We start from the raw sequence: 23,188 nt of genomic DNA, 5'->3' as shown, positions 1-23,188 counted from the left end.
TACAAACATACAAAATGAAAATGTTGTCACTTTAAAATAGTCGTTTGCTTTAGCTGGTAGCAAATAATTGTTTGTGGCTGAATATTAGTTCATGTGTGTTTGATAAAAGTCTGCGATAGTAGTTAATGAATGAAACATTAGCCATAGAACTGGAGGAGGTACGCTGCCATCAGCACCGTTCGCTGGTGCTGAAGGATCTGGTTTCACACACCTGTCGACTGCGCTGCGTGGCTCCACACCACTTCTGTGTCTGCTGCCTTTTTTTTTTGCAAGGCAGTTTTTTTCGTTCTGAAGGAAAAAGAGAATGGATCCTAAAAAGCAGACATCAGGAATTAGATGATAGAGGCTTGATGGGATGCCTGTGTCATGGGCACAGAGCGTGAGGCGAACGAGCAGGCGAGCGGAGATGATGGTGCATCTCAACAGGACGCTGCCAGTGTAAGTAAGATATATTCTTTACATAAAGTTATTTTCTGTGAAACTAGGTAACTAGAACTAGCATAATCTTGACTCTAGGTTGAATTTTAAGCAGCGTTATGGCTGTTTCTCCAGATTAAACCCTGAAGATTTGAGAAGAAGTCTTTTTACACATCAAATGCCTTAAGTAACATTTGTTGTCATGTTGCTGGATTAAATATGTGTAAAATACAATGTTTTTATTTTTTTTCTCCTGTGGGAATCTATACCCTGCTAACTTGTGATGGATTAAGTGCCATTTGCACCGTATGGGATGACACTCAATGAATAATACATGTGCATTGGGTAACTCAATGAGTGCCGAGTATTACATCTGAAGGAGTTAGTGTTACTTCCAGGCATTCCTCTTCACAAGTACCAGTAGACACAAGGTTACATCACTGTTGGCAGATCAAAAGCTAAACATGACAGTTTCATTTAACTTTATGAAGAGTGAGGGTCTTCCAGCAAATGCTGTGACATGAAAACTCCTCAAACACTTGCTCACCCAAGTCTGTTTACAGTTGGGATTGATCAGCTTATCACTCAGCCTACTTCAATGTAAACGATCTGGCCTGGATAAAGTCCACCGATAAGAGAAGAACAGTAGCAGCAGGGTCATGCTCTTTTGTTGTGTCTCTAGTAGTTTAACCTGCTTATGGTCTCCCTGCTCTGAACCCTGTGTGCTCCAATACTCTGCAATATCAAGAAACGCTTGTTTGTTCTTCTCAGATTATTTCAGCATCATTAACCGCATCCCTATTAGCATCAGAGCATATTGAAGTGTCGGATTGAAAGGGCAAGTAAAATTTACTGCAGCACTTTGTTAGAGTGTGTGTGTGTGTGTCTCTCCTTTCCTGGCTGTAGATTGCAGATGTGTCTGTGGAGGTGGCCACGGTGGACCACACTCTGCAGAAGCTGCGCAGGAAGTATAGAAAGACCAGACGGAAGCCCAAGGGACTCAAAAGGCTGTGGGCCCGCCTGTTGAACATCCCGCACCTTGCTGTCATCATCGCAGCGGTGGTGTTTGTGGTGGTGGTCATCGTGTGGTCACTGCTATGGGTCTTCATATGTAAGTGAAAGCTTCCTTACGCTTTACTCCCACAAAAATGAATAAAGTAGTGCTGTATGTCTGATGCCATCTGTTAATTTGTTATTGGTGTGAATCGATATTACTCTGAACCTGAATCAGATTTTGACTTGATTTCCTCAGTTCGCAGGGAAAGCAACAGCGGAGCGTATTTTGCCGGGATGTTCCGTCTTGCCAATGTGGAGTTTATCCCCGAGTACCGCCAGGCAGAGTCCCATGAGTTTGTATCCATGGCAAACAAAATACAACATGTGGTATGTATCAGTGTAACCCTGTTATTTAGATGATGGTTGGTGTTTAGCTAGGGGAGTCTTAGTGTTAATTGCTGGTGTCTCGTAGGTGAGCAACGTGTACAAGATGTCCTCAGTGGCCAACCTGTACAAGCAAGCTGTCATTTCAGACCTCAGGTACAGTGGGGATGATGTTAGTCATCATCATCATAAAGCAAAAAGAGGCCCAGCTGATATGTATGATTAAGTTTTTTGCTTTTGACTCCAGTTTTCAGCATCAGCACTAATTTATAACTAAGCAAACACACCCTGCTTTTAAAGCTTTAGCTTAAACTTGTTTTTCCCCGTCCAGTAACAATAAGGGCGGGGTGCTGGTGCATTTCTGGATGGTGTTTGTGGTCCCTCGCCTGAAGAGCCCAGCAGTGTGTGAGGAGTGTGTGGGTGCCATTTTCAGAGACTCTGTCCACACAAGCCTCAAGAACAGGTCCTCTGTAGGCTACCTCCTGGGTCTGCCAGTCGATATAGACTCCATCCTCATCAACGGTGTGTCTGTATTTTTGTACTTGCATTCTAAATGTATTTATCAACACAGAGACTGATTATTGTCTCCTCCTGCAGCTGTTCAGCGCTCAGATTATACATCAAATGCAGCAGGTAGGTGAAAACATTTAATTTAGATGAATAAAAGTTCTATTGTATGTCTCAATGTATTGCTATGAGGTTTTTCTCCCCCTCTCCTCTCAGGCTCACAGTGTGTAGATAAGATGTATGCCAACCTTCCTGGGGCGAGGGTCCCCTTAAACGTCTTTTCATCATGGGGTGGGGTGAGCTGCCATGTAAAGCTCACCGCCGTCCCCGGCTCTCTTATCCGTCTGACCATCACCTCGTTCCTCATTGAGCCCAGCGACTGTGTGAATGATGCCCTGACTGTGTACGACGCTCTGCTGCCCATGAGAGGGCGCATTCTTCACAGGTGAGTGTGTAGCTTCCACCGGACCACAAATTTTTCTCTTCATGTGATCAAAAGGGGGGTGTTGCCTACAAGAAGGTTTTAAATTTTTTCCACATCACAGCTACAAGATATACAACAGGCAGCTAGCTATAGATTTTTCAGAGTTCTCTAAAACACAAACGTTACATGTCTGTGCTGCAGGCTGTGTGAGCCAGTGTCCACCTCCTTCTCCCTCGTCTCTACCTCCAATGTCATGTTGCTGTTCTTCAGAATGACTAATGGCAACAAGACCTTCAGAGGACACTTTGAGGCCATCGCTGAGGAAAGTATGACACATCTACTTGGTTATTTTATATGCCAGTGGTTCCCAACCTTAGCTTATGTCCGCATACTGTATAATGAAGCAATATTTAAGTGTCACAGATTTGATATGACTGTAAGTTGTGGGCACTTGGATCAAAATATTTATTTTCTTAAATGTTTTAAATTTAGGATTTTTTTTAGAACCCAGAAGGGATAAAATGATTTATGTTTTCGCAAGAAAAAAGGAATGTTTAGAGAATTTTAACCTCCTGTTTAACCTGTTTTATTTAACCTCTTCTGACCCTTGAGCAACCCTCACAACCCCTTCTGAGTGTCCCAGACTGGGAACAATTGTTTTATGCAACAGTGTTGTGTAACATACAGTATTGGCTGGGGGTGTAAGTATAATCCATATGTCTATCTCTGTGTCTTAGTATGTATGTCTCAAATTGAGACCCATTTAGAACCCGACGCCACTGGTCAGATCTACAGCCCCTTCCACCCCAGCCTGCTGCCCCCTCAGTGCTCCTGCACCTGGAAGTTTGAGGTAGGGCACACACACGTATATGACTTTTCTTAAATGGTGACTTGAAATAGCTTTAACTGATTGTGTTGTCTGTTTTTATTTTATTCCAGACCTCTAATAGTGCTTTAGGAGTTGCTCTGCAGTTTCAGAACTATGTACTGACCCCAAAGGACATGAAGGGTTGTGACTACGGCTGGTGGAAGGTCAATGAAATCATGTATGTGCATACAGCTACATACATACATATAGGTTTAAAGGAGAATTTGAACGAAAAATAAAATTTACACAGAAATATTTTGTATTATTTTGTCCATTTTTACAAATGTCTGCAGCAGTTGCTAATGTCTCCCTAAGCTAGAAGAAATCATCTTATCAAATGGAGGCTGCATCATTTAGTAAATAAGCTATTTTTACTTGGTTTTCAATTGTGCTTTTACTTATTCATCACACAATAACATCCTGTGACAGTTTGCTAATGGCCGCTTTCCACCCACAGTTTCTGTGGCAGCTACGTGGGACACCGCACAGTATTTCGGATTGCTGACCACAACCCGGAGGTGGAGTTTCGCTGCAGCTCACGTAGCTCTACTCAGCCGTTTCAGGCATCTTACAGCAGCTACAACATCAGCCAACGTAAGCACTGCAGGACCAGAGCACACTCATTAGAATATGCAGTGTAAGAATGACTGATTATAGGTTTTATTGTACCTCAGTGTGGATGTGAGTGAATGTCTTTGTTTTTCAGTGGATTCTAACAATTGCAATTTCCTTTAAAGAAAGAAACTAGACAGTGTTACTCAATGTACAGTAGACTCCACTATCTACAGTTTTATCTAGTTTTAAACAGTATCACCATAGAAGTAGAAATGAAGCAGAAAAAATACAATGTTAATGCAATTAATGTTTTTAATTTAAAGGATTTTGTTTTACTTGTCTTCTTGTTTCTTCCAGCCTGTCCAGAGAGCAATTTCCTGTGCTCCACCGGACTCTGTGTGGAGAAGAGCCGACGCTGCGACGGCCTGGATGACTGCCAGGATGAGAGTGACGAGGTCTTCTGCTGTATGTTGGCCAACAAGTAACATCAAAGTGGCTGATTACAATCATTAGCAGTTTTATATCCTTTTCCTTGCCTTTTTCAAATGGCACTGTGAGGTGCTGGAAACACATTACAATGGAGTAAAGGTCTTTCATTATATTTAACTGAGCAATTAGTCACATGTTGGAAAAATACTGCTTATCTTCGCAGCGAGGCCCACAATGAACTGTGGTGGCAGCAGTCCTCTGCATCCTCTGCTCGTGTGCAACGGAGAGAGAGAGTGCTCAGATGGAGCAGATGAGATCAACTGCACTCAGGGTATGAATTTTTACAAGTTCTAAAGAACAGTATGCACAGTATGTTCACCCTTTAACCACGTCTCATTGCAATATGTTCTCTGTTTTCGTCAGAAACAACCTGCTCTGCCATCAGGTATCAGTGCAGCAGTGGCTCTTGCATCCTGAAGAAGAACGCTAAATGTGATGGTGTTCATGACTGTCAGGACCACAGTGATGAGGCGGACTGTGGTGAGTGGTTCTCCATTTCTCCAGCCATGCACATATCTTGAAGTTACTGTGGAAAATAATATTATAGTAAAATAATATTTTAGTTTGAACAAATTCACCTCCACCCCTCCCCCCCTTAACATTTTAAACCACTAAACCTTCAAGTTCCAGTCAGAAATATTCTGAATTATGGAAGTAAGATGCTGTTGATATGCAGTTTCTCCACCTTTTCATCATCATAGTAATTATTCACTTTACTACAGTCATAACTGTTGGACGTTGCCTATCAGGAACATGTCTTTAAGTTGTTGTTCACTAAAATAAAGACCAGTTCACTGATTTATCAACTTAACCTAAGCTGTGATCACACACATTTAGTTATGTCCCACCTGAGTTATCTGCTCTTAATTAATCAAGCAACTAGTACATAGCGATTCTGCCAGACCCTTTATGTGGGGTCATGAGAAAGTTGTTCCTTTATAATCCACTGAGCTCCAAACCTGCTGACCTGCAGCACTGAGGTGACCCTGCTCTAATAGCTCCCTCTCTGTTTGCTGTTATTTTATCATGATGGGGACTCAAGGTGATGGGAACAGGTCTGTCTTTGATCACTCGCTGATACTGGGCAGACATGCACGCTCATGTGTGTGTGTGTGCACATGAACACGCATACATCAAAGCTCCGCTTTTTAATAAGGTGGCAGCAGACCCGTCTGTCGTGGTGATGACTCAGCATGTTAGCGTAGGTGTACAAACGCACACTCATACTGTACACTCACACTGATACACACACACTGTGCACATAAAAATCCCTAACAGGTCTATAAGCTGCACTTATGCAATATAGTAATAACATGTTTTTTGTTTATATCTCTCACAGGGGAACACTTTGTCATAAGACACTATAATGAATTTTTTTTAGTCAATATCATGATATATAATATTCTCCACGTGTCCACATAGGCTGTTCATCCATCAAAACCAGCTGGGGCCTTTTTGTACACACACAAATCATATGCTCCTTTACATCAAGACTAAAAACTATAAAGACCAGTATAAAAACAAAATCTATCACTTTGTGCTCCTAAAGCGTGTGGTCGTCCCTCCGTGGTGAAGAAGGTGGATTCATCTACAGGCCCTGAACGCATCGTGGGCGGGGTTAACTCTGTGGAAGGGGAGTGGCCGTGGCAGGTCAGCCTCCACTTCTCTGGTAACCTGTACTGTGGTGCCTCTGTCCTCTCCTCTAATTGGCTCATCTCAGCTGCCCACTGTTTCAGTAAGGAAAGGTCAGTCACCCTTACTGCCGCTTAACAATATTCTGTTATTGTTAGATGCTCACTGCAATGACTAATGTATGTTAAAAAGCACAGATTTGTTATACAGGGCAGCAGGCCCATAGTGACTAATAATGCAGTGGTTTTCGTGAACCCTTGCAAACAGGGATTAAAAAAAGAGCCTTTCACTAGATCTAGTGCAGTACATGTATTGTGCATTGTCCCTTTTCAGTGTCTTTGACCTCTGACCTCCGACTCCGCAGGCTGTCTGACCCGCGTTACTGGAGCGCTCATCTCGGCATGCTGACGCAGGGCAGTGCCAAACACGTGGCGGAGATCCAGCGGATTGTGGTGCACGAGTATTATAACGCGTACACGTTTGACTATGACATCGCCCTGCTGCAGCTGAAGAAGCCCTGGCCCTCTTCCCTCAGCCCGATGGTCCAGCCTGTGTGCCTGCCGCCCACCTCCCACACTGTCACCGACAGCCACCGCTGCTGGGTCACCGGGTGGGGATACCGCTCCGAGGAGGGTGAGTAGTAACTTTGAAACTACTCAGTCACTTTTGCACTTTAATGTAACTATAATACAGATGTAAGTGCAGGCCTGAGGTATTTCTGTTTCCTTCTAAATCTGTTCTATTGCACCACATTTGTGAAACTGTTGCAGGCTGAGAGAGAGAGAGAGAGCATCGATCAACTCTGTATGAGCTATTCTCAGTTGAATGATTTATGTCCATGTCCACGCCCTCCCCTCCACACAGACAAGGTGCTGCCCTCAGTCTTGCAGAAAGCAGAGGTTTCCATACTGAGCCAGACTGACTGTAAGAAGAGCTACGGCCCGGTTTCACCACGCATGCTGTGTGCTGGGGTCCCTTCTGGAGAGAGGGACGCCTGTAGGGTGAGCCTCCGCCCGACTCAGTCCCCTTTATTTTCACTCATACTAGTGTGCGAAACAGTAAAAACTGAATGTGTTCTTTCTTTGTTAACTGCACTCTTTGTTTTTCAGGGGGACTCTGGGGGTCCCCTGTCCTGTCAGGCTCCCGGTGGGGGTCGCTGGTTCCTGATTGGCATTGTCAGCTGGGGGGCGGGATGTGGCAGACCAAACCTGCCTGGGGTCTACACCAGGGTCAACAAGTTCACCTCTTGGATCTACAGCCATATCAGCTGACACGATGAAACTCATCATCCGCCGGCAGCAGATGTTTCAATATTCGGTTGCTCACAACAAATAATAAAAACATCTTCAGACACAGTGTACTGTGTGCGGGTTGGGGGTTTATTTGTTGTTTTTTTTGGTTTTGTTTTGGGTTTTTTTGTTGTTTTTTCAAAGGCTTTTCTGCCTTTTGGTGATACTGAAAGGTGCTGTTAAAGAGATACTTCACTGAGGCAGGAGAGCCTTGGAAGATTATTATCCTCCAGGTATTTCTGGTACACTAACTCTTGACAAGACTTAGACTGTGAGCCCACGTTGAATTTCTCTTACAGTCTAACAATGGACAGGTTTGATGCCAGATTTGTAATTGCAGGTTCTGTCTTGCTTTGCGCCCCTGTGAAGCATCCAAGGGCACAGCTGCCAAGCTCCGATTGTAATACCTCACACACGTTTCCCTCAAACAGTCTTTTGTCCCCTCCGAGCTTAACTCCTGCAGACACAGCGAGGAAGTTTGCCCACAATATCTGTAGTGCGGATTGTAGGTTTCCCTTTTCATAGTGGTCCCATTGTCCCCGCATTGCATTCTGGGGCTCCGTGTGACACCTGCCGCCCAGTTCAGGTAAACGGGAGGCGGTGAATGCCCGCTGCATCCGAGCCGCTCAGGTCGAATTTCTGCGCTGTTTCTTTCTTTTTTTTTTTTTTTTTTTCAAAGGAAGCGACAGCGGGGGTTTCCTCTCTCTCTCCATCGTTTCTATGCCTGAGGTATTGTTGCATATCGTCTCTCCGGAGCTAAACGGGACAGTGCTATGTGGACTCTCCCCAAAAGCAAAACTTGCGAAGTGTACAGCGTCTCTGGGCATGGACAATCGGGCTGCTCCGCTGCACAGGTGAGCCATCACTTTGCGCTTTGTGTTGTGCGTAAAAGACGGTGCCAAACAGGACTTTGCTTTCTGCAAGAACTATTTTCTCAAATTATCCTAGCTGTATTGCAAATGTAGTCACTTTAATTAATTTTTAGGCTTATTTATTTATTTGTTTATTTACAACACTCGAGTTTAATCAGTGTCTATCAAACCTAGTCATCCATGGTTCATCTTGATTGCAAAGTACGTCTCTTGGGATTTTGGGGTCTGTTTCTCATGAATGTCCATGCCACTTGATTGAGTGCTGACACCGCAGAGCCAGGCCGTGGGAAAGCAGACCCCTCTAGCCACGCTTTGTCTGCTCCCCCGGGGAATCCTGCCAACCCCTCAAATGTTTTTAGGAGATCCTTTCAGCTCAAAGATGTTCACCGTTGCTCTGAGTAATTCAGTCTCCGCTCAGTCATAAAATCTATGGCTCATTGATTTTGGCATATAGGCTGCATTTTCTTTATTGCTCCTCTGCTGTGGTCACATAAAAATTAAATCCAAACAATTAGAAGCAACTTGAGCACAGACATAAAAAAGCCGGTATGATATTTGAGTCATGTTCTTGTCTCTGGAAGGGAGAGGGGGAGTTAAAGGAGCCCACCCAGTCACTGAGCCCCCCCACGAAGCCTGAGGATCAAGCAAAGCAGAGGGCAGAGGGGGGGCGAGCTCCGGCCTGTGGCTCCTGGAGGAGGTGGATGTTAGGTCTCCTGCCTTTCTTTCCCTTCACTGCTGCCATTGCACTGACCCTCCACTACTTAACATGTGAGTACAGACCTGCTTTGGTGTTTTAGAGTTCTCTCAGACCCCCACCCCTTGTTCTAAGAAACGTGTTTATTTTGACTCAACATACAGTCACACAGTGCACCTGTCTCAAATCTCTACCTCCTGCTCCCCAGCACCGCCCTCCTCAGTTTTCTTCCTCGGAGGCAGCGTGGAGTTCCCAAACCTGAGCTTCTCCTCAGAGCTGACCGACTCCACTTCCCAGCAGTTCCGCCTGCAGGCTCAGGCTTTGAACCATTATGTAAGTGGAATGGTGGACTTGTCCACCACTGCCTCCCCTCTAAATGACACTTTAGAGCGCTGCTTGACCTTCCCACTAAGGGCTGAAGTTGATCTTGCTGCTCTAACATTGATATGGTTCACTACATGGGGCTACTAGTGTATTTTTTTGCTGCGCTTTCAAAACACAGCTGCCCTCCTTCTCCTTCCCATTCTCCTCTCCTGTACTCTGTCTTTGCATTTTTATTCATTTGCTTCTCTCCTTATCTGCTTTGTCCTCCTCTATCTCTCTCTCTGTTTTTCTTTCTGCACACCACTTTCCTCTCTTCTGTTCCTCTCTCTGTGTCTCTCTCTGGTGGTGTTAAATGTAAAGCTTGAAACAGGAGCTGGGCACAGTGTGTGTGCAAGTTCCCGAGACCCCCAGGGACAGGGCCCTTTCAGGGCTGAGGACAAGCCCGGCATTTGTGAGCCCAAGCTTTGCCCAGGCAGCAAGAGTGAGAGGAAGAGCAAGCCTTCAATAAAAACATTGTCTGTGTAGCTTTCGCACAATCAGCCACTCTGTGTGCACCGTACCCTACAGAGAGCAGGAGAACCTCAGATTGACGCTGAGGTTGAGAGGGAGAGACAGGGCAGTAGGGCAGGCTGGGATGACAGAGGGATTGAGGGATGGACAGAGATATGAGAAGTCGGGGGGGCTGGGGGGTTGGAGTTTTGGAGCAAAAGGTCAGACATTCTTGCTCAGCAGTTGCGAAATTGTGAATTGATTGGAGGAAATACTAAAGATCTACAGCGATATCCAGTCATGTCCCTGTAATCGGTTGTGAGGGTGAGTTAGCAGGCGTGCTAAGTGGTCATAGTATCTGTGCGGCAATCTGTTCATTAAAGAACAGGTGAACTCGAGGCCAGGAGCCCATACCACCCAGGGTCTTACCTGTACACAGCCAGCAGGTAGAAACACAATGGAGCTCTGTGCTGCTCAAAGTCAACATACACACATGCAGAGTCTGAGATACACACACACACAAGCACACACACACAAGAACAATGCTTTTGTTGAACCGAGGCTGCACGTTCGCCCAGGTGTGTTCATGTTTGGCTTACACGGGAACAGTGACCTCACTTGCTCCGCTGTGATGTCACAGTTTCAGTACTGTTGTGTTTGGGGGGGGGTTTAATGCTCTTTTTTTCTTTCTTTTTCATTTTCATTTAAAAAAAAACAGTTCTCAGAACTCTACGCGTCCTCTCCGTGGAGCTCCTACTACCTGCGCTCAGGAATTACTGCCTTCAGGTATGCTACACCCAACCAATGTGCAAGAATTTATCAATATAAAGAATATGCATGATAATAACACACTCAACTGTGTGTGTGTATGTGTGCCCTGATGTCAGCTTCAGAAAAATAGCCAACATTGTAAACCCTTTGTGTGACAGTGAAGGAGCAGAGGGGCTCAATGTCTTCTACTGGAGTAAATTCTCTGCCCCGGACGATGTTGCCATGGCGATCCGGAGGTCCAGCCCAGAGAGGCTGCAGCGCAGGCTTCCCGGCAGCAACAAGGTGCAGCGGGACAGCTACAACGGACAGCGCTACTACATGGAGCAAGATGAGGACACGCTCCACCTACTGGGTAGATGCTATCACTGTTGTCCAAGTGCTTAACACACTATTACATTTCAAACAGAAACAGAAACTAATATTTAACAGCTAACTCTTTATAGAGGCTTTATAATTAGTTTATTATTATGTTTTATTAATGTGTTTAAAATACTTCTATTTTAGTTTTGTTTGTTTTTTTCATATGTTGTTCTAGAGTGTTACTGATAGTATTTTGACATCTGATGTGTGTGTGTGTGTGTGTGTGCGTGCGTGCGTGCGTGCGTGCGTGCGTGCGTGCGTGCGTGCGTGCGTGCGTGTGTGTGTGTGTAGGTTTGGATCCTGACGACTTTGAATCAGAAGAAAAATCAGGCAAGATTAAGAATCCAAATAGCATCCAGAGTGGGAAATGGCAGCTTGGCTTCCAAGGTGAGTGGAGCATACCTCTGTCATGGTGCTACAGTTCTTGTTGTTCCTGAATTGCCATTCCTCCAGTTGGGCTTCAGAGACTTGTATAATCCATGTTCCAGAGCCTTATGGGTTCTTGCTGAGAAACTTCATGTTGTTTTTTCTTTTAATTTATCACCCATCTGTTTGTGCGTTCTAATGTGATTAACACAGACAGTATAACTCAAGTAAATATTTCCATCACTTCCTCTGTGTAGCAATGTCTTTTGACCTCTACGCCAAATATGGCAACAACCGCACCCTGAGCCTTGTGAGTCCCAAGAAGCCGTACTACCAGTGGCGTTTGCGTGTACCATCTGGTCATGTAGTTCGACTGGTTGTCCTCACCCTGCATGGTGCCACGCCAGGAAGCTGCACTGCCCACAAGCTCTCAGCCTACGACTTCCTGCTTCCTCTACAAAATAAGATCATTGCCAGGTAAAAACATGTCCTGGCCTTTTTTCTCTGGAGAAAATCTACACTATCCGAATACTATACATGTCTAAAAAGTGGTAACTGACTACAGTTTGAAGGTCGGAGGTCAACACTGTTTCTCAAAGTTACTGGGATGTGTCATTGTAAAAGCAGAACTGAAGACTGAATTGATTTCCATTTTTATTTGTGGCTATACTTGATGCATGTTCCTGACTCAGGTGGTGTGGGCTTCCTGTCTCGGGCTCGTCTCCGGTCATGAAGCTGATGTCATCTGGGAATGTCATGTTGGTCACCTTCTCCTTTAGCAGACAGAGGGATGGAGCAATCTTCAAAGCATACTTCCAGGCCATCCCAAAAGCAGGTAGGAATCCTCTCACAAACAGACAAGACCATACGTTTTATCTAATTTGGACTAAATGTGTGATATGTTCATGTCATTAGCATATGCAGAGTAAAGTTACCTTTGTGTTATTGTGTATTCTCTCCTCTTATCTGTGTCACCATCTCCCCCTGCAGGTTGTGGAGGGTCAATTTCCTCTTGGAACGGCTCCATTTCCTCACCCTACTATCCTTCCTATTACCCTCCTAATATAGACTGCACCTGGACCCTACGGGTGAGCTGCGTGTGTGTGTGTGTGTGTGTCTGAAGAACGAGAGAGAGAGAGGAAAGTAAAGAAAGGAAGAGTGAATCATCCCCTATTAAGCCTGTCCGCATTCCAGCGTTCTTCAGTCATCTTTGGTTTCTTTATCAGGCGCCGTTGCCAGGATACCTGATCTCCATGACGATTGTGACGATGGACATTCAGGATTCCCCGTCATCGGACGGCTGCGAGAAAGACTGGCTGGACATTGGAGGGGTCAAGTGAGTCGTGAAACTGAACTGTGTTGCAACCAAGGTGCACATAAGGGGGAGGGGCTTGGATCAGAAATTCATCTAAATCGGTCAAATAAAAAAAAAAAAAGTATTATATACAATATTCATTCTCTGACTCTAAGTGCCAGTGTGTTTAATCATTCCAATGTTTGTGTCAGAATGCGTGAGTTACTTCACTTTTGTGCTCCTCTGTATTTAGACTGTGTAACCCTGTATCAGACAGCAGCAAAAAGCGGGTCTACTCCTCTCCTCTCTCCCTCCATTTCCATTCGGATGAGTCTCTCACTCACAAAGGTTTCTACTTGCTCTACCGAGCCTTCTCTCCAGAGGGCAGTAAGTAAATCTGATGCTTCCACCCCAACATAGAGATTTTCCCGAGGAAGTGTGTGTTTTTTTTTGTTGTTGTTTAAACTCAGTTGTAGACAAAAAAAAACAAATACTCAATTAAACAATTAAAATTGAGTTTCCCTTCTGTAAATCTTCCAGCTTGCCCACGCCAGTTTCGCTGTGGAGACGGGCGCTGTATCCCTCTGAGGAAGGTGTGCGATGGAGTGAAAGATTGCTCCGATGGACGAGACGAGGCGAAATGCTGTAAGTCTCGTCGCCTAAGGGCTGAACACTTGTCCCAGTCTTGTATTCTTAAAACTGAATCTGATCTTTAACATACATTTTTTAGGGGCTAAAAGTTGTTTTTGTTTTTGTACTGCATATGTGCCTTCCTCCTTTAGTTTTGTCAAGGTTTATTATTAATTTAATTTTATGAACACAAACCTTGTGTTAGACTCAGGTTTTGCATGTGTTTTTGTGTCACAATATGCATGTTTGCACTTTTGTGTAAAACACGTAGCGTCCTGCAGGCCGGGGGAAGTGTTGTGTGGTAACGGCCAGTGTAAGCCTCAAAGCAGCCAGTGTGTCAGTCAGAGCGCCTGTGCAGACAGCAGCGAGGAGGGCGCCTGTGGTGAGCAGAGATACTAATGCTGATGTTACACACATATATACTACACTTTGTTTTAAAAGCCAATTTTAATGGGGCTTTTTTTGTTTCCTGCTCTCAGGAGGTAAATGTCATCACGTATGTCCCAACAAGGTGTGTTTGCCGAAGTCTTCAGTGTGTGACGGGATTTCTGACTGCAAAGATCGGAGTGATGAACTCAACTGTACCAGAGCATGTAAGTATTTGACAATATGCTGTATTTCTAAGTATTTTAATCTATATTTTTTAAATATCCTTTACTTCTTATTGGCTATATGTATGCTTTTTGTTCTCTTTAGATCTTAAAGGCTGCTCTGCTTCCTCTTATAAATGTGCTAATGGAAAATGTGTTAGTAAGGTCAACCCTGAGTGTGATGGAGTAAAAGACTGCTTTGACGGCTCTGATGAACTGCGCTGTGGTGAGTATTCGCTCACCGCACTCAGCCTCAGACTGACCTCGCAAAGTAGATTCTCATGTTGTTGTTTTTGTCTCCTCTTCTGTCTCCGTCTCCCAGGCTGTGGTACCAGGCCCAGGAAGCGTACTAAAATAGTAGGAGGCTCTGATGCTGGTACAGGGTCATGGCCATGGCAGGTCAGCCTCCAGATGGATCGCTATGGCCACATCTGTGGAGCTACACTGGTCTCCAACCGCTGGCTCATCTCTGCAGCTCACTGCTTCCAGGACTCAGATGCCATTAAGTAAGAAAGATGCTTGAAAGCCTCATTACGATAGTCATGATTGATACGTATGTACTCTTCATGGATAGTGTGTCTGCAGATACTCAGATGCTCGCGCGTGGCGGGCTTACATGGGAATGCGTGTGATGACTATGGGGAACAACGGAGCAGCCGCCAGGCAGATCCGGCGAATCCTCCTCCACCCACAGTACGACCAGTTCACGTCTGACTACGACATCGCCCTCCTCGAGCTCAGCTCTCCTGTGTTCTTCAACGACTTGGTGCAGCCTGTGTGTGTCCCCGCCTCCTCACACACCTTCACCACGGGGACCAGCTGCTATGTCACAGGCTGGGGAGTCCTCATGGAGGACGGTAAGAGCTGGTCAAACGTATCTAATGAAACTGAACAGCTGAATTACACAAAGTATATTCTTAATTTAACTTTATTCCTAAGCAGAGTCTTGCTAAAATTTGGAAATTGATTTCGAGGCAGCTGCAGTATAGACATGAATCAAGGCGTAGTCAGACTTTTCATAATACTCCAAAATGTTTCATTTTGTGTGTCTGTGTTGACTATAGGCGAGCTGGCCTCTCGCTTACAAGAGGCCTCAGTGAAGATCATCAACAGGAACACCTGTAACAAGCTGTATGACGACGCCGTCACTCCCAGGATGCTGTGTGCTGGGAACTTACAGGGAGGGGTGGACGCCTGCCAGGTGAGTGTGTGCTTTAGTGTTACTGTATGAACCTTATTTTAATACTAGATACTGTTAACACTCATTCCCAGAGTTGTTGTGTGATGAAGTTTTGTAATTTACCTTTAGTCATAACCACAAAATGCACTGCTTGCCTCACTGAAATGTGTTTAAATTAGTTATCTACATTTCCAAGAACTTCTGTCTAAACCACAACAGGGCATGTGCGCATTAGGGGAAAAAAAAAGGTGTCTCAATTTTCCCTTGCTCATCTCTTTATGTGAATGCACAGCTTGCAGCAAACTAAACACATTTCTCATAAAGGCTGAAGACGGGTTTTGGCCTTTGAGGTTTTTACTGGAAACCGTTGTGAAACTGGGAAAACAATATTGTACAACAAACCGACTGGCAGCTATTACATAACAAATAAAAAGATGAGATATAATAACAAATCCATCTGCAGATAATGCTCCAACAAGGGCATAGAGGGAGTAGTGCTTCCTATTTACTCTTTACTGTTCACCATTTTTATTTCAGGGTCTGAATTCTGAATGTGCAAGTGTATCCCCTGTGTAGTGTCCTCAAAATCCTCATGAGGGACAGCAGCTGTTGGTGGTGACTCAAAATGACAGTGATTAGTAAGAGTCAGAAATGTCAATTCACTGCTAACTATTGAGTAAACTATTGAGTGTCCATTATATATAGGGTGCAGTAGATGAGTGATTAATGGGGGGATTTTGGACACAGCCAACTGCAGGTGACAGAACATTACTAATGTTTGAATAGCTCATATCCTGTGTCTCACAGAATTTCTGTCCATATGTTGTCATATGTCCTCTAAATTCGGCAAATGATCCACAGTTGCAAGAAAAATTCAGCCACACATTTAAAAAAATATCCCAAAGGTTTGCTCTTCTTTATGTGTCAGTATTTTTGTCTGACTGTTTATCTGTGCGTGTGCCTGTGCCCTCAGGGTGACTCAGGAGGTCCGTTGGTGTGCCTAGAGCGTGGCAGACGGTGGTTCCTGGCGGGGATCGTGAGCTGGGGTGAAGGCTGTGCGAGGCAGAACCGTCCCGGCGTCTACACACAGGTGGTCAAGTTCACTGACTGGATCCAGCAGCAGACTAAAGGGCAGGTGTGACTGGACATCAGACTGACACACGAGCAAAATGACAGACTTTAACACACAGGACAAAGGTTTCAGACTCAGAGTCTGTCTGCAGACTGTTGTCGTGACTGCGTGACAGCACATACAGTCAGTTTTTGGGAGCATATTCATGACAGCGCAAAGGTGGGGGCATCATCCCTGCCGAACCAACCAGGGTCACTGCATGCAAATGTTAGAATTTGGCTGGAATGGTTACTTAAGTTACAAGATTTATGATGAAATCCTTGCTCCATCCTCTACACACTTTACTGCAACATAAAAACACTGTACTAGATTTTGGGTTTTGCTGTCTGCACACACGTAGACTTAACTTTGGGTCAGTATTTATTGGTGTCAGCAGAAATATTGGTAGGTGCTACTCACAAATATTAGGATCCAAATTTTCTTCCTCTGTATTAGATGAAACACACCACTTGCTGTGCAAACACTCCTGGTACTCCTGCGCTTAATCAGCAGCTTATTTCCATTTTCTCTCCACACAAGGCATCTTTTGTCCTGTACTTGCCACAGGAGGACCTCAGTTACTGTAAACTCTGTCTTCTTTGTCGCTAAAAACACAACTTTTAGTTGTGTAGGAACGTAAATCCGGTTGGTCAGAAAATCTAACAGAAACACAACAAAACCAAACAAAGAAACAGATTACTTTTATTTACAATTTTTACAGAGTAATAGTATGTTTAAGTCTCCTTCATCTGCAGTAAAGACCAGCCAGTCGCAGGTGAACAGGTGAGTACTCATTTTAACCTGTAAACACCAGGCTTCAGAACTGTCACCACTTACTTCCTGATGTGGTAATGTCTCTCTGCCCTCCTTTTTCCTGTTCCACTTAAATTGCGCACAGCAGAGTTGGCTAACATGTCAGGTGTTGCCAACAAAAATCAGATCATTTATTACAGAATGTGGAAAGAGTTCTCTCCCCACAAGTACGTAACCACATATTTTTGCCTTCATGTCAACTTGTCCTCGTACTGTATATGTGTGTTCACTGTATGTGTTGTTGTTTTTTGTACTGTATGTGTATGTAAATGCATTTGTATATCATGCTTTTATCTGAGTCATAGCCTCATGTTAAATATATTCTGTAGTGGAGTGAAGAATCCCTCAAATAGGAGGGGGTAATATATTTTGCATTTCAGATTTACTGTGACCTTGTAATGTATCTTCACAGTGCCTCCTTTCTAGTTCATGCTCGATGAGAAGCATGATCGCAGCTCCGCTTAAAACCATGTGAGGAACAAATATTATCAGGTGAAAACCCATCCGATGCAGACACACTTGCATTTTCCCCGGGCTTCTGCTCTTTCTTCTCATTCAGCTCACATCACCACCCAGTGTCCACTTTGTACCATTGCCTCTTCTGCTATATCTCTCCAGAGTATGCTGCACTTTACACCCAAAGGATTGCTAAATGATATCAGATTATACGCCTTTATATTAAAGACACCATTTCCAACGCAGCAGGTCAGGCATGTATTTCTCGTCAAAAACTCTTGAACTTGCTGTATTTTTATTATGACTTTTATCTGTTTCCTGACTTCGGGCTGGGAAGTCTCTGCTGCTTCAGCTGTAATTGATGCTTCAGACTAAAGAGTGTGAGGCACCTGTGCAGTATAGTTTAGAAAGTGACTTTCGATCCTGTAATGACCTAATGACTTGAACACGCAGGTTACTTGTCTTCGGGTGGGGAAATCAGTGTGTTTTCTGTGTGGAATGTAAGACGCGCTCTTCCAAGGAGCACAGCTATTTATTTATTCTCTGAGGAAAGGTTGCCAGTTTGGAATGTGAGAAACGCGACTGCCAAGTTTTCGATCGGGACACCACCCGTTTACCCCGGTGCCTACGTGCTGATCATCTCGTGTACTCGTCCACAGACAAGATGTAAGCACAGAGTTACCCCAGAGGTTCCCCTGTGCGCACCACCCGTGCAATTCAGAGGTGCGTGTTTTATTCAGGATTTATGGGATAACGTGCAGATTATTGGACACTTTCGTGTATAATTCTTATTTCAAAATTGGTCAAAAGAGTTACTTTACATACTAGAATATTCTCGCATTACCACCTCAGTGGTCGGTTGGTTGATCATAGGAGGAGATCTAAAAAAAAAAAAAATGGGGCGGGGGGGGGGGGGGGGGGGGGGGCTGCTGTTACGCGCCTTGGGTGTGTCAGTGCACGTCACGGAAGTCCGCTATCCGGTGGCTGAACTGTGGGAACTGTATAAAATCCGCGCCAGGATCCAAAACGATGGGAAAAAGTTACACTGGAGTTCAAGTGCGGTGTCGTGTTGCGTGATCTCCAGCAGCTATCCTCAGGAAACCAACCATCCTCCACTCACTGACCATCAGCGCTGAGCGCAACAGCCAAGTGCGCTGTTTCTGTCTGTAGTGTACACTTTTGGAGAGGAGGAAAGAACAAAAAAAAAGCAGCAGGAATAAAACTCCTTTCGTATTTTATCTTTGAAAGCCGCTTGCTGCATCGGAGTCGCCAGACATGATGAACTGTATTCTCATCTGCCTGTTATGTGGATTGTATGGTGTTTTAGCAAAAGGTGAGTAACAAGATTTACTTTTGTTGCTGCAGCACTTGCACGGTGCACAGAGCACCTGCTGTAAAGATCTGCGAGTCCTTTCTGAGTCATGTACAGCGGAGCATTTGTTTCTTTAATTTAGGATAGCTGTAACTTTGTGAACCGAAGAGGAAACTATTGGTTCGAGCTGTAACTTGTAGAAAACTGCAACTGGCGCACAACTTTTATCGCTGATGTTATTTTACATAAACTAGGAGATCCCGGGTTATTTGGGGTCTTGGAGCTCTTCAAAACGACTGATTTGCATCACCGTGACAGAAGAGTCCGTCTTTTATTTGGAAGAAACCATAATACGCACACATCCCCCTCAGCCGTGGATACCTGCGGTGTGTGCGCTCATTAATCGGTCGGTTAAGTCGTCGGTGCGGTTGTTTGCTTGACGCCGTTGAGCTTGTAAACCTCAGTTAGCACCAAGTGCTGTGACTGAGATAAGCGCTATCCTGCGGGACACTTGTTTGGACAGCGCGGACCTTTGTTGCCGGGCTCCTTGTGCGTTTGGCCCCGGTTGAATGGACACACGCAGGGCGTTGTTTCCTGAGACTGATGAGTTTCTCAAATGGTAGTTTTGATATAAATGAACGACGGGTCATGACCAAATGAAGGAAAATCTCCTGTGAGCAGGAACCGGGGTTAATCTGTGCTCATTGCTAAAGCCACCGGCGTGTTGCTTTTGTGCGCTCTGTGGTTTTATTGCTCATTTGTTGCTAAAAAAAAATATGTTTTTGGCTTTTTATTGCAAAATCCAATGAAACATGGTATTATCAAATACTGCTCAGTTAATAACAATATGTACAACTCAAAATCTTTTTTGAGCGCAAAAAAAAAAAAAATAGATAATGAAAATCAAAGCAATTATTTCCTGCAGTTGTTTCAATAATATATTTGTTACTCTTTTTGTTTACAAAACTTAAACTAATGATTTTGTCTTAGTTATAAATAAGATTTTCGGGGGCCCTGATTTCGATTTTCTATATACATTTTTTCTGAAAGACACAATGACCAATGAAATAACAAATAATCTTTTAAAAATACAAGAAGTAGAATCACTATATACAATAACAGTAATGATGATGAGTCCTGAGAATAATTACTGTTGTAATGCACAGTATACATACATATATTTTACACATACATACGTTAATGTTCATTCATATACATCCCAGTGCCATTGTCAAAGTTCTTCTAATTAATCTTATGATACCAACATCACATTTTTAATCGGGCTTTTTTTTTTCTCTAGGAAACAAATTTAGTAAAAAAGACACAAATATAAAATTTCAGGAAAAAGGTCTTGATGTGCAGGTATCTTCATTATAGTGTTTTTTCCGTGAAAAATAATCCTTGATACTGTGTTCTGTTATCTTGCAAAATGATTCCTCCAATTTCCTGAGAAGTCAGTGGAGGGGAAACCTGCCAAAAGAGGATACATTTTGGGTGTGTTTTGTTTTTTTGTTTTTTTTTTACATTTCCGTGATTAAGACTGTGACAATTGGGATAAATAAACGGAACTCTCATTTTTGTTTAGGTGAAGTAGCTGTTGTATGCACTGAAATATTTGGAAATTAAGTTTTGAGCTACTTCACAGCATCTCTGTTGTCCTCTGTTGTGCCGTGCGTTTGTGTTTCTTGCCTAATCACACACTGTCAAATCAAAGGAAGTGGTACAGGTAGTGCTAGCAGTGTGAGTAATGCTAGATCTGCTCAATGGGGCATCCACTGGGAGCAATGAGGCTGACAATGAATGGGAATAATGGACTTCAGTGATAAACTCACTAACTGCCTTACAAGTGATTTAACTACTGACAGGGCAGTAGGATAGTTGTGTTTTGAGCTGTGTGTGTTGTACACTCCATAAGGAGCAGTCAGAGTGAAGGACGGACTTCCCTGAATGATGTTTCCGCTGTTGTTGGGAGGAAGGAAGGGCGGACAGACAGCCGTCTTTATCTCTCATTAATAAACCTCAGCGATGGAGTGGAGAAATGCCTTTATTTGATAAACAAGAGGGACACTGCTTACGCATTTCCACACAAGTTGTCAAGTGGCCTGAGCGAGGGGATGCGAGGAGGGTCACAGATACTGTGGCCTGGATGGAGGACGTGCTGTGGAGCTGGGACTCACCAAGGCAGGTTCCTCAATCAGTTAAGAGTTGGGTTTAGTCCGGTTTGTGATGGCCAGTGCTTACAGGAACTGTCCAATGTATTTATTGGTTGCAAAGTGTTTTGTCTTCCAGGATGTCCTCGGAAAGTGGTTTTAGTTTGAGCTGGAAATTTCTATTGTGTCAGTCAAATGACTCAAATCACTGCCAGTTATATACTTTAAATTAAATATAAATGCAAAGATACAACATGCATCATTACACCAACATACACTGTGTGTGTGTCTACACACACATACATACATACATACATACATACATACATACACACACACACATATATATATCTATATATATATACACACACACATAGATACACACATAGATACACACACGTATATTTGTACATGTATATACAATTAAGACCCTGAATTACAATCTGACCTTGACCTCTGACCTCACAGAAGAGGAACAGTTCCATATGTATAATTAAAAAGACTTGTCTTTTACAGTTACTATGAATTAACTTGATTCCACACATTCTTAATGCACGTACTCAGTAACTGGATGTTGCTCATGTTCTGTGTTCTCATCCTTTCTTCTGTGTCTTCAGATAGAGAACACAAGGGGAAATACAGCGTCCCTATCCTGGATGTGAAAGCTCGGCAGCAGGTCCTGGACACCAACCAGACACTACGGCTCAGCTGCAGGTGAGTTTCAGGTAGACAGGGGTGGCAGCCAGAAAACCCTAATTTGGGCGGCGAGGTGGGACAAGCAAGTGGCAACCATCATGACTGATTCTGTTTTTTCCATTGCTGCTTTGAGTCTTTTGAGTCTTTTTTCTTCCAGGTATTTTTTTCAATGTGCTGTTAATGGCATTTTAACCTGATATCTGTTGCTTCCTATTCCCGGAAGTTTCATTAGAGCAGTCCAAGTTTAAAAAACAAAACAAAACAGAAAAGCAGTGTCATAGAGAAACCAAAAGAAAGAAAACCAAAACACAAGGAATGTGAGTTTTTTTGGTTTTTTGTTTGTTGTTGTTGTTTTTAAATACCTTCATAGCACCATCATTAACTCACGCTGTGAAATTTAACTGTCCAGGACATTTTGAAGAGGCTTCACTCTTCCACTCTCTCACTTTCATATGGTAGAACAATCATAAGATAAAAGGATGGCATTCCTGTGATGTAAGTTGAATGTGAATTCACACATCAGCTTGCCAAGTGTATTTTAGTTTCCCTCCCTTTTACCTGTTGACCAGGGGTCGCTGGGAGCTGACATGGGCGTTCCCGTCGGGTTTGGCTCGAGATCAGGTGCAAGTGGAGGAATCTCGCTGTGGGAGGAAAAGCCAGCAGTACTGCAGCCGTTTGACGGTCAGCCGCAGCCAGGCTCAGCACACAGGCCCTTTCCGCTGCAGATATCGGCACCGACTTCGAAAACAGACCTCTGTTTATGTATATATCACAGGTAAGACGCTACTGCACTGTTTTCCTTTTTTCCTTTTCTGTCTTCCTCTCTCACTTTTCTACTCGGTCTCACTCCTTCACCCCTTCATGCTTATTGTTTATATCCCCAGGTTAAACAGGATGTGGTGGGTGCTAAATACAGACCAATGCCAGAGAGCCAATTATATCTAAACACTGTTTGTCCCAACAACACATCCTTCTAGATGACTCTGGCACAGTTTCACCCCCCTCCTCCCCTGACTCTCTTTTCTCAGCCCAGGCCTACCTCCCTCTTGTCTATATATAAATCCTTTTTTACTTTCGTTTACGTGCTACCTCGAGGCCAGGAATAGCCCAGCTGCTGAAAGGCTCAGGCCCGGGCAGAGTTTCCCAGGGCATCAGCCTTATCTGCTCTGCTCAGCCTTGCTTGAAGCATCCTGTGCTTGGGGGAGGAGGGGAAGGGCTCTAAAGGGGTGTGCTTGGAGGGGATGTCGCTGTGTCTCTACAAGGTGGCGGCGGGGAGGTATGTGGAAGTGTGTGTATGTGTGTGTGTGTGTGTGAGAGAGAGAGAGAGACGAGCTGAGAAGGATGAGATGAAGGCCAGAGGCTCAGTGGTATCCAGGGGGCAGAGGAGGCACAATGTCTGCCCAGCCGGCTCCTCCCTGTCCTGGAAGGTGACGCTGTTCAGGTTGGGCTATGCCGGGCGTGGAGCTGGGCTGATGGCCAGGGTCACAGGGCATGCTACTGTTTGGCCAACAGGACCCTC

At 44.2% G+C, this 23,188-nt stretch overlaps 3 protein-coding genes across 5 annotated transcripts in view; all 3 read left to right on the top strand.

The window, feature by feature from the left end:
* Positions 1-1,449: 1,449 nt before the first annotated feature.
* tmprss7 (transmembrane serine protease 7) lies at positions 1,450-7,562 on the top strand. Its single transcript, XM_041066351.1, has 17 exons — positions 1,450-1,528; positions 1,670-1,800; positions 1,886-1,953; positions 2,129-2,319; positions 2,395-2,430; positions 2,521-2,749; positions 2,930-3,054; positions 3,466-3,578; positions 3,668-3,774; positions 4,054-4,190; positions 4,509-4,616; positions 4,804-4,911; positions 5,004-5,120; positions 6,190-6,385; positions 6,637-6,905; positions 7,137-7,273; positions 7,382-7,562. The coding sequence occupies exons 2-17, from the start codon at positions 1,708-1,710 to the stop codon at positions 7,541-7,543; spliced, it is 2,196 nt and encodes a 731-aa protein (XP_040922285.1). The 5' UTR covers positions 1,450-1,528; positions 1,670-1,707; the 3' UTR covers positions 7,544-7,562.
* Positions 7,563-8,334: 772 nt separating this feature from the next.
* LOC121200832 (suppressor of tumorigenicity 14 protein homolog) lies at positions 8,335-17,747 on the top strand. Its single transcript, XM_041066350.1, has 19 exons — positions 8,335-8,415; positions 9,015-9,201; positions 9,336-9,460; positions 10,659-10,726; positions 10,870-11,063; positions 11,363-11,458; positions 11,695-11,914; positions 12,130-12,272; positions 12,428-12,525; positions 12,664-12,773; positions 12,985-13,118; positions 13,272-13,376; positions 13,633-13,743; positions 13,841-13,954; positions 14,058-14,177; positions 14,274-14,457; positions 14,537-14,808; positions 15,016-15,152; positions 16,105-17,747. The coding sequence occupies exons 1-19, from the start codon at positions 8,335-8,337 to the stop codon at positions 16,270-16,272; spliced, it is 2,667 nt and encodes an 888-aa protein (XP_040922284.1). The 3' UTR covers positions 16,273-17,747.
* An 810-nt stretch (positions 17,748-18,557) lies between these two features.
* Positions 18,558-23,188, top strand: part of flt1 (fms related receptor tyrosine kinase 1) — a 32,673-nt gene continuing 28,042 nt past the window's right edge. For all 3 annotated transcript variants that reach the window (XM_041065797.1, XM_041065796.1, XM_041065798.1), the window contains exons 1-3: positions 18,558-18,844; positions 21,591-21,687; positions 22,239-22,444. In XM_041065797.1, the coding sequence (XP_040921731.1) occupies positions 18,787-18,844; positions 21,591-21,687; positions 22,239-22,444 (361 nt within the window). In that variant the 5' untranslated portion in view covers positions 18,558-18,786. The remainder of the gene's footprint in view (positions 18,845-21,590; positions 21,688-22,238; positions 22,445-23,188) is intronic.

The sequence above is a fragment of the Toxotes jaculatrix genome, chromosome 20, assembly GCF_017976425.1.
Source record: "Toxotes jaculatrix isolate fToxJac2 chromosome 20, fToxJac2.pri, whole genome shotgun sequence".
NCBI classification, from domain to species: Eukaryota; Metazoa; Chordata; class Actinopteri; family Toxotidae; genus Toxotes; species Toxotes jaculatrix.
The sequence above is the reverse complement of the archived record's forward strand: the minus strand, read 5'-3'. Positions and strand labels throughout refer to the sequence as shown.